Source organism: Alosa pseudoharengus, unplaced genomic scaffold (genome assembly GCF_046254945.1).
Source record: "Alosa pseudoharengus isolate Yale_2024_CS ecotype anadromous, Long Island Sound unplaced genomic scaffold, YU_APseudo_1.1 YU_APseudo_1.1_scf_23, whole genome shotgun sequence".
NCBI lineage: Eukaryota > Metazoa > Chordata > Actinopteri > Clupeiformes > Clupeidae > Alosa > Alosa pseudoharengus.
This window is the reverse complement of record NW_027468685.1, coordinates 14,929,326-14,940,574: the sequence shown is the minus strand read 5'-3', so window position 1 is coordinate 14,940,574 and position 11,249 is coordinate 14,929,326. Positions and strand designations below refer to the sequence as shown.

Sequence of the window (11,249 nt, the reverse complement as noted above, 5' to 3'; positions counted from 1 at the left end):
CAAGTTGGCGCATAAATAAATAATGTGGATAGAGAATGCCTGCAAAAGAAACAGCTGGAAACCTAATTTGAACTCACTGAAGTGAGACTGCATTTACGGTGGTGATAAAATGTTTGCGTAATGAAATTTCCAATGCAGAAATTAAGCAATAACAAGCAAAGCATAATGCTGTTGACACTGCCTATTAAAACGCCTGGCTTCCCCAAGAAATGCAGTCATGTGCTGGAATCTTATGGTTTCGAGGTGGAGTTTTTTAAGAGTTTATGCTGCAGTAGTAAAGTCTAAGGGATAATGACAGAGTGCAAATAAATCCCTATAAGGTTTTTATTTTTTTGAACTTGAAGTTTCGTTTGAGTTAAGACATATAATCGGGTCAATGCAAATGGTTGCAGAGTGTTTTAGCCTGCATTTGGGTTCAAAAGCAATTAACCCAATCATAAACAAGACTGGAACTATCTTTTTTAGAATACTTTTGTAAGCGCCATAGTAAAGAAATCACTAGTCCACAGTAAAGTCCAATTATACCGACAATGCAGTCTATTGTTGAGACCACCACGTTGATATACAGTACTCATATCATGCCGATATGTTGGAGGTGTTTAATACACACATGGGTTTTCTTTTGTTTCCTTCACCTTGTGTGGCCTGGTGGTTGAGGGGAGGACAGGGCCAACTTTGTGAACTCCCAAGGCCTAGACCATCCATTACAAGTCTCTGTGTGTGTGTGTGTGTTTGAGAGAGAGAGAGAGAGAGAGAGAGAGAGAGAGAATGTTCTTCCGCATTACACTCCTAATAAACATAGAGCCTGTGAAAGTCAGGTCAGGTAACCCCCTGTTGTGATGGTTTGTGTGTGTGTGTGTGTGTGTGTGTGTGTGTTTGTTTGTACGGGGATGTTACACTACACTCTTAATAAACATCACCGTCAGTGTCAAGGCCTAGCACTGGTGTGTTCCCTGGTGTGTGTGTCGGATGTCCTGTGACGGCATGGCGGGTAATAAATTAAATGTGCCATTTCACATTTTCATCTCACAGAGTAGACAAGCACTCACATCTTGTGAGGATGTTCAGCCCATAGCAAATGACAGACTGTGGTTAGTGACTAGCCATTGTGGTTATGTAATCCTTAGAGAGAAATCTGTGCCCCAATGTCTTCCCAGAACATGGTTTTGTTTTACCTCTGTATTTATTAACACTGTCTGCTTACGTTAGCCTACACTTCCTTCACCAAAACGTCCAAAAAATGGGGATATTTTTTATCAGGACGACATGTAACAGACTAAACAACACATTTGTAGTGTTTGTGACTATTTTGTCATCTGAGTGGGCTTTTGGCTTCAATTGACTGAAACCTATCTTCTTCCCTCTTGCAGAAAGAAGGGGATCAGAAGATCACCTCATCAGTGGGTGGGCGTCTCACCAGTTACACACAGACCGGATTGGCTCCTGGCCAGGAATACCATGTGTCAATCACAGGAGAGAAGGATGGCCAACCTGGCACAGAGAGTACTACAGAGTTCACTACGAGTAAGAAGTGTACACACACATATAGACACACATATTCACAAACTCGCACACACACTGGCACATTGAGAGTGTACAGTATTTTTTACAGACACACACATATACATACAGGCGCACACACTATATGCACACAGGTTAACACACACACTCACACATCTCTCTCTCTCTCTCTCTCTCGCTTTCTCTCTCTCTCACACACACACACACACACACAACCACACACACACACACACATGTTAAAGCAGTTCAAATTGTGTATGTTGTTGTGTTGAACTGTTAAACAATCATTGAGACTCGACGTTTACAAAGAGTTACAAGAGTAGGGGATGGAGAGAACTTAGGAAATCTGCTTTATTTGCGTTGCGTAGCAGATGGCAACACCATGCAGCGGTTCATGACTTGCAAGCATAATTTGCAACCTTTTGCAAATGACTCTGCTTTTAATTGATAACAAGTAATGCAAGATAGGACTGTTTCAAATGAAGTGATAACACTGAGGGCCAGATGTATGTACATTTGCGAACGTAGCGCCATGGTCAAACTGCAGAAAGTGAACGCAGTGGATCTTCAGTTTACGTGTTATTTATCATACCTGTAGCTCATCAGGTAATCAGCGCCTTTCTCCGCCGCCTATTGCAATTTGCAAACTTTCACAACTGAATGCATACTTCAATCACAAGCGCAATTGAATGAAGTTAACTGATGACTACATTAAAAGGAATCAAACTTATAGCGATCATGAAATAATGCAATATAATGAGATGACAACAAGCAAGGAGATAATGAATACCGAAGAGCAGTAGTTCTACTCAAACTACCGGTGCACATAGGCTATGACAGATTTAATAGTCACATCTAGCAAGCAGGAAAGTTTTAGTACTTATCACAACATGTTTTTACGTGCACGTTGCAAAGAAAATACGCCTCAAGTGGGCGCAGAAACGTTAGTACATCTGGCCCTGAATCTCAATGAAGTGGCTAGCATGCTTACATAATAGTGCTCGTTATTCACGGGTATTCCAAGAACATGACCAGAAGGCCATCAGTTATCAGGTGATAACTTCTGTCAGGAATTGTTGACATAACATATCAAAAAGTTTCTAAATGAAATGCTTTATTGATTTTAGATTGTAGATTTGCCATGTTTATATCATGTATTTCTTTAAAATATATATATATATATGATTAATACAGGATGTTTATTTGAGTGTTTGAGTGTTTATTTGGACAGTGCAGTGCAATAGGATTTATGTATCCGTAATTTGTTGTTAGTGCTAGATTGTTCCTTGGTACACATTAGTTCTTGGGTCACATCCCACACATACTGAAGCACATGGACTAAAGACATTTTTCATTTATTTATGCAAGCACTTTTATCTTGATCCACTCAGTTTAGTGCATTATGTACATTTTTATTACGTATTGTGTGTTCTCTGAGTTTTATATATTATATTGCTCTGTCAGTTGAGTGCTGACTTCCTGTAAGAGTTAATATTGGGAATGAGTTATTAAAACACTTTTGTATCCTCAGTTTAATCACTGAAGCAGCTAAATGGTGACAGTCTTTAAAACTGCAGTAGTATTTCAAACATAATCTGATAATCTTATGGGGCAGCCGTGGCCCACTGGTTAGCACTCTGGACTTGCAACCGGAGGGTTGCCGGTTCGAGCCCCGACCAGTGGGCCGCGGCTGAAGTGCCCTTGAGCAAGGCACCTAACCCCTCACTGCTCCCCGAGCGCCGCCATTGTAGCAGGCAGCTCACTGCGCCGGAATTTGTGTGTGCTTCACTTCACTGTGTGCTGTTTGTGTTTCACTAATTCACCGATTGGGTTAAATGCAGAGACCAAATTTACTTCACGGGATCAAAAAAGTATATATACTTAATCTGATAACATTTTCATACTTTTTGTAATCAATCACTCAAACAGAGATGTGTGTGTGTGTGTGTGTGTGTGTGTGTGTGTTACTTTTCCTTGTAGAGATCTCGGCTCCCACCAAATTAGAAGTGGTGAAGACATCCACCACATTTGCGATCATCCAATGGGAGCCACCCCAGATGGAGATTGACAGGTATCACTTGAGCGTGGTACCCAGTGATGGAGGAGACCAGGGCAAGCAGAAGAAAGCCCTGCCGCCCTCCGTCTCGGCTCAGATTGATGACCTGGTGGCGGGCACGCCCTACGACGTCACTCTCGTGGCAGAGAAGGACGGAAAACAGAGTCCACCAGTCACGATACAGGTCGTTCCCGGTGAGTCCAGAACTCTCCAGAATCATCCTGAAAACAAGATGCACAACACACAGACATGATCCATCACAGACATGGGCTGTTTATGTGATCTATAATAGATGTTGGAGATTCTAACTAAGTATACTGTAGATGTTTTTGTGTTCTATGCCATTGCGGAGTGATGTTAACTCAGTATGTGTCCTTTTCTACCAAGGCATAGCAGCAGACTGACATGGCATTTGGAGATATTCTGGAGACTTTAAGTCTCCTACGGTAGTTGTAGGTCTGCTGAACAAATCTATCAGATCTGTGAATGGCATTGACAACCAGTGTTGACAAGATATTTCCTTACCACAGCACCACAACACATTTATGAGGAATATGACAGATTATGGGAAGATTCTCTGGAGGCTTTACTCAATTTATCTTTATTAACTGCCTCTCTAGACAAATCATCATTACATAGTCTTATTCATAGACAGGGGTGCACTGGGAAAGAAATGTGTCTGCTTGGACTTGTCTGCTGGCGCTGGCCACAGAACTAGTAATAAGACTGATTGATAGGCCTAGAAAAAATGTATACATTTGTCTTACTTTTTAATTTGTTATACGTTACTCACCACACAACAGGTAAAATGAAAATGTGAGGTGAAATGAAAATAAAGAAATAGAGAAGTCAAATCAGTAAAATGAATATACAGCAATAGGACTATCCATCTTTGGAAGGAATTGTCTCATCTTTTCTCTATGTAAATAGAGAAAAGCCAAGATGACAAATAGAAACAGAAAAAAAATAATATAAACTTTTAAATCCTTTCAGGACTGGACTGGCCTTTGTGCAGAAATACTTTTGCTGTTTGTGATTGGCAGTGCTATCACTTTTTTCTTTCCCTTTTTTGTCTTACCTTTGCTCTTTCTCTCTCTCTGTTATTATCTTAGTCCATTTCTATATTAAGCGTCCTTTGATGCAAACAAGTACTATAAAGCATCAATAAATGCACCATTAGTTAATTAATAACTTCTTATGTATCAATTAATAATCATTTATTAAGTACTCTATATTCAGTAGCAGCTGTTAAAGTAGCGGCTGTTAAAGCCGTTGAACTAAATATATATAATACAAATGTAATATATGAAGGACTCTTAATATCAAATGGGACCAAGATTTCTTTTTTTTTCAGCACTCCTGGACATGAGATTCCACTTCTCCTGTGACGATCTTTTCAGCTGGTCCAGTTTAATGACTCCACCGTTTTTCAGCAGGAAATGAAACAGTTTCTCTCAGTTTAAAACAGGTGGAAAGCAAGCTGGAAAATAGAGGCTGTCGGCATATCTTTGTCAACATCATTCTTTATATTTAACCTCAGTTTTCATATTTTAAATGGCTTTATTATTTCCCACATTGTTTCTGGAGATTTACTGTGGAGAATAATAGACTACAGTATGAGTGAGTGAGAGGGAATGACTGAGCAAATGAGAGAGAGAGAGAGAGAGAATATTTTAACCCTTCTTTCCAATCACCCTTCAGCAGAACCAGGTGAAACATTAAGCATGGTCACCACGGAAACCAAACCCAGGCCCGTAGCAACAGACACCGACAAACAAAGGCTACCACCCAAACCTGTTAGAAATGGCACAATCAGACGGCCTGGTATGCCAAGACCCCCCCATTTCAATGCCACGAGGCCAGGTACAGGGCCAAAGAGAGTGCCCCCTGGTGGTCTACCAAAGCAACCGGGAGCACACCCAGGAAAACCCAGATGGACAAGTTTTCAACCTGACCTCCCAACCAGCGACAGGGAGCCACTATCAGCAACCGTGACAGATGGCACAAGGGATGAAAGGTCTCAGGGGGAACCTGGCCGTGGTACATCTGCAACTGATAAAACAGCAGCTCCTGCACCACATGCCACAGAAGTCTCTGGAAACACCACTGGTCACCCGAATGGAAAAAAATGTCATTCAAAGCTCATTGTAGGACACCGTCACTTGAATGGAACAATCAAGGCGAAAGTTCCAGTCATCAAAAACATGACGCATGCCACTGACGAGGAAAAAATCGATGCGCTCGTCAAAGAACTGCAGAGGCACAACAGGGGCCACAAAAACACTTCATCTGAGGAACAAGGCATCGATTTACACATCTCTGTGTTTGAGGTTTCACCAGGACTTCTCCCAAATGCAGACTTCATTAAAACGCCCTTGACAAGTAAGACCAGTGCTGAGAATGACAATGACCACATCTCAATCACTAAGCTTCTGGGGCTCCCCCTCACGCTATCCACACCGTCCACTCCCTCTCAGCCCTCGGACAGAGGATCGGATGCAGCTGTAAAACGGCTCCCTGATTCCAGCGAGAGTGGGGGCAGTGGAAAAAGTCCATCTTCAGAATATTCCGATTCCGTTGACTCTTCTGAATATGACTCTCCTTCTAGCAGCGCGTCAGAGGAATCATCCAGGACCGAGATTGTCGTCACAAGTTCAGAGAGTGAGCCTGGGAGGAGTGAGGAGTCTGACACGGGAGGATCAAAGCCACTCAAGCCTTCTGGTTTCCCCAAAGGGAAATTCACTCGTCGGCCCGGCATCGGACCTTTCCAAAACAGAACCAGGCCGCATTTTGGACCCCCTCTGACCCCTTCCAGAGGCCCAATACGCAGGCCTTTCCCCCATCGTTTCCCCAATGGCGCTGGCGCCAATGGCGGCCTCCCCAATGGTGGCCTCCCCAATGGTGGCCTCCCCAATGGTGGCGTCCCCAATGGAGGACCCCCTGTTCAGCCAGGCAGTGGAGAGACCACTGAGACCAGAGCTCACCTTAAACAAAGACCTGGCGTGATCTTCAGAAAAAGGAATGACACAAGACCTGGAAGACCACAACTAGTGCGTCCGGCTTTACCCCACAGCGCAATCTCCACAGCTCCTCCTCAACTTGGTCACCCTATGACATCACATCCTGATGATGGAGAGAATGGTCACGACAAGGAGGTTAATGGTCATGACAAGGAGGAAACCAGTACCGGCAGCCCATTTTCATCTGAGGATGTCCCAGCCAGCAGTACTGAGAAACCGAAGGCAGACCGAATGAGGTACCCCCCAGGAAAAACGCCACCTAAACGTCCTGGCTTCAATGGCGGGAATGGGGGGGTTAAAACCAAACTAAAGCCTGGAGTTACCTGGAGAAGGCGTAACAGCACAGCGTTTCGACCACCAACAGTATCCCTTGCTAGTACAAAAACTACACCTCCTCCGACCAGTCACAGAGTAGCTGTACCACATGCTGAAAATACTGCCCTTCCAGACAGTGTAAAACCAACTGAGGAAACTCTGACTGACACAGAGGATGTAAATGTAATTAACGGACATACCCAACCTGATGACTTCAAAATGACTAGCACTAAACCAAAGCCAGGTGTCACGAACAAAAGGAAAGACAACACAGTTGTCCAACTACCACCGGGTCACAAGCCAATGAAGCGTCCTCTTGGAAAGACTGACAGTGCCGAAACCACGGACACCACAGTCCCAGCTCAGCCAATACCAAAGTCACCTGACACAACTCAAGGCAGTACCACTGATGGGCAAGAGGGGGAGCAACTGAGTCATATCGGTGTCCAGAAAGAATCCACCCATTCAGTTACCCTAAGATGGGGTGCACCGGATGGTATGTTCAAAAATTTTGTTGTCACTCAAAAGAGGCCCACCAAAGGAGAAGACCCAGACAATCGAATGGCTGAGGGGGTGAGGGAGAGACAGGAGGAGGGAGAGGAGGGTGATTCAGAGGGTCCAGCAACCTCCACTGACATAACAGGGCCATCACCTAAAGCTTCCCCTAACGACACATTCACCAAAGTTTTGCCTGGGTCGGCGCGGTCATTCTTGTTCAAGGGCCTCCAACCACAGACCCAATATGTCCTCTCTGTGTTCGGCACGGGTCCAGGAGTTCGCTCGAAAACGCACAGTGTTACTATAAACACAGGTACACATCATTACAACACAGTCTGCTTGTACCTTCACTTAACATAATAATGGCGTAAATCAAAGTTAAATACAGCCAAGTACACTGCACACAATGAGCTATAATTTGTCTTGTTGAGCTCAGAAGCTGTTCAATATACAGACGCTATTTCAGTGTCTTCAAGCTATCTCACTGTATTATTGGCTAGACTTAACATAGTTACATGCTCTTTCTGACGGTGCTATGCTTAGATATTATACACATACTTCATGGCACCTTAGTGAATTATTGAAAAAGCTCCTCTGAGTATTAATTTGCTGTACATAATCATGCTAAGCTTAACATTTGTTGCTTCATGCTCCATTTAATTAAAGCAATGGTACCCTGCATGGGTTTGACCAAAGCTTTAATTGAAATTCACAGAATAATCCGTGTAATCAAATGTCAGCAGCAACATGTGACCAAATAATAACTCATGTTCATCCTGTTTTTCATCTTGTTTTGTGCGAAGCTCACCTGTCTGTCGTCAATGTGGAAAAGGAATCTGTGGCAAAAAACAAAAACAAAAATCAGGCTTTAATGTTTTAATCACCGCTACAAAAATCCAGTGACACATCAGAAATGTCATCGCTTTTTGTGTCTGTCTGTTTATTTGTGATTAAAATCATTTGTAGATGTTGTGAATACCCACACTAATATTTCTGTATTCATGAAACTTTCTACGGGGCTCTCGTTAACTCACTGACTCATTCTAAGCTGGTCTGATCTTCTCTCTATCAGGGTAACCTTACGTTCAGCCATCTTCACTGGCTACCCACATCATTCACCAGGGTAAGACCATGGTTGGCCAAAAAAGGTCCTTTCGTAACCTTGAATCCCTATCAACTAAACCTGAAGAAAATGTGCTCACATTGAATGTTTTTTTTTAATAAATTGAATGCCTTCTTCACTATTTTAGGTTTATTTACATTTTGTCTTCCCTCAGAAACCCCCAAGGCTTTGTTTTATTATTCCGACCCAACACCCCGTCTCATTTCTTGCTTGTATCCTACATTAGCCTCTTATTACATCACTTTTTTCCACAACTCAAAAAGCCACTCTTAAAATTTGTTTCTCACATATTATTTTTTATCATCATTTCCTCGACCTCCCTCCATGTTTCTTTTCCTCCATATTTCTTTATTCCAGGATCAAAAGGCCAGTTCAACACCTAATCCCCATCCTCTGTGTACCTTGTGTGTCCTCTGTGTGTGAAATACTCTTTTGTGTTCATCACCGTGAGATGTGATACATGTCTGGTTCCTTGTATATGCTGTGCTGTGTATACTGTATATATGTCTGGTTTGCACATATATACACATGTACTCATATGTGCACTAATCTTAACCATGACCAGGTTAAAAACAAAAGGGAAGGTGAAAACCAAAAGACAGGTATTTTTTACTGTAAATTCATTTATACTGTATCTGTATGTAAACACACATAGCTTGTCTATCTGTGTAGAGCTGTGAAAGCTTCAGAGTAGGAAAGTCTTGTCTGTGAAATGTCTCACTGTGAAATGACTCTTTTTGTTTTGTCTTTATGAATCTAACATCTGTCTGTTACGCATCCGCTCTCCTGCCGTCTTTGCACAGGTCCCGAGCCCCCGAGTAACCTCCTGTTCACTGACATCACGGACACCACTGTGTCGGTGTCCTGGACCAAACCACGGAGCCCCGTGACTGGCTTTAAGGTTACGTACACTCACACGCGCGAGGGTAAGATCCAGCACTCACTACCACACCACACACACTCTAATAAAATAAAAATCACCACACACTAAGTGGTCCAATCAAATCGCCTTGTTGCTTTGACTAAGTTAAGTTACGTAAACATAGAGTGTCAACTTTATGTCTAATCACCTTGACACCAAACTGATATAACTTAGCTTGACACTACATTTTCACATAATTCAATGTGTAAAGCACCTGACATTACACATTGATATAACTTAACTTGACACTAGAACTTAACTCAAACTCAAAGCAACTAGATGACTTCACTGGGTTATGTTGAATGCTAATCTTTTTTGCAGTACATGCATGTGCCAGGAGAAAGGGCTAATGGTTTCCAAGATTGCAATAGACGGGGGTGGAGTAGCCCTGAAAGATTGAAGGGTCCCTAATGTAGCAGAGCAGCCCTTAAACATACCATGCAGTATAGATTTGTGTGTTTTGGACTCTACATTTGGTGTTTTTTTTTAAGGTGGTATGCATAATTTCTCTGTATCTCACAGAGTGTCTCAATTTATGAAAATGATGGATGAGATGGAAGAGCCAGTAACAGAGCTCCAGTCTGTGTTGTGTCTATGATTTAGGTTCACATACAGATGGTCATGATCCCTTCTTTATTGGCTAAATATGTTTTTTCTTGAATTTCAATAAAATATCTATCTATCTATCTATCTATCTATCTGTCTATCTATCTAAAGGAGAAACATTGGTTGTTTTTCATGGTGCTCAAGTTCAATCTGGGTTCAATAGTATATCAATTAGAAACTGTTCAGAAGAAGGAACAGTGTGCTAAAATGTAATATGTAATACTACCAATATGCCATTAAGTAAAGCTGTATCAACTACCTTGATTTCTCCATCAGGTGAACCAGTGTCAGTGTCAGTGGGTGCAGCAGACACGACTGTAGATCTCTCTCAGCTTACACCAGGGTCATCCTATGAGGTCAGCATCATCTCTCTGCAAAATCTGGATGAGAGTGACCCACTCAAAGACACTGTCCACACACGTAAGTTTATGTAGCTTCCGCTTTTGTTTGTTTCAAAGAATATTTTGTTTGTTTTGCAATATAGAGGTGTGTGTGTGTGTGTGCGTGTGTGTGTGTGTGCATGTGCGTGTGCGTGTGCGTGTGCGTGTGTGTGCATGTGCATGCTTGTGTGATAAATGTGTTTGATTTAGTGACACCACCTTTCAATTAATCCTTAGAGGTGGTTCATCTGATATTGAAAAAGGGATTGATAGGTCGATTTGTTGATTTGTAGGGTTTCCCCATATCATGCCTTTCCTTCATGCCCTTGCTAATTTTTTATACTTTTATGTGAGGATTTAAAAAATCCAACCATGTGTTATTTTGTTCATAATGTTGAAGGCATGTTCTTTTCTTTCGCTTTCATGTAGATTTTCTCTTTTTTGAAGCCTTTTATAGCAGGTCCTCTGCACGCATAATTGGTTTAGCAGGTGCAGGGTCTGGAAAAGTTTGTAGCATTTTTATATTTTCTCAAAGGGCCCCTCCCCCCCCGGGTCCCCTTTCAATTCCAATTTCAAACTGCTTTGTTTTGGCTCGTGTTCCGCTCCTCCTTAGAGGCCAAAACATATTGACAGATTTTCATGCTGGTGTGTTGCTCACCATGATGACACTCCTCCCTGCTCTCTCATCCTCTCACGCTCTCCCTTTCTTGTTCATTCTTTCTCTCTCTCTCTCTCTCTCTATCTCTCTCTCTCTCTCTCTCTCTCTATATATATATATATATATATATATATATATATATCCATGTAT

General features: G+C 42.2%; 1 protein-coding gene across 1 annotated transcript in view; it reads left to right on the top strand.

Annotated features, from left to right (window-relative positions):
- The window catches only part of LOC143140685 (tenascin-like), a 37,320-nt gene that overhangs the window by 17,365 nt on the left and 8,706 nt on the right, over positions 1-11,249 (top strand). Inside the window, exons 5-8 of the mRNA XM_076301730.1 lie at positions 1,371-1,524; positions 3,502-3,771; positions 9,337-9,459; positions 10,338-10,481. Of these exons, the coding sequence (XP_076157845.1) occupies positions 1,371-1,524; positions 3,502-3,771; positions 9,337-9,459; positions 10,338-10,481 (691 nt within the window). The remainder of the gene's footprint in view (positions 1-1,370; positions 1,525-3,501; positions 3,772-9,336; positions 9,460-10,337; positions 10,482-11,249) is intronic.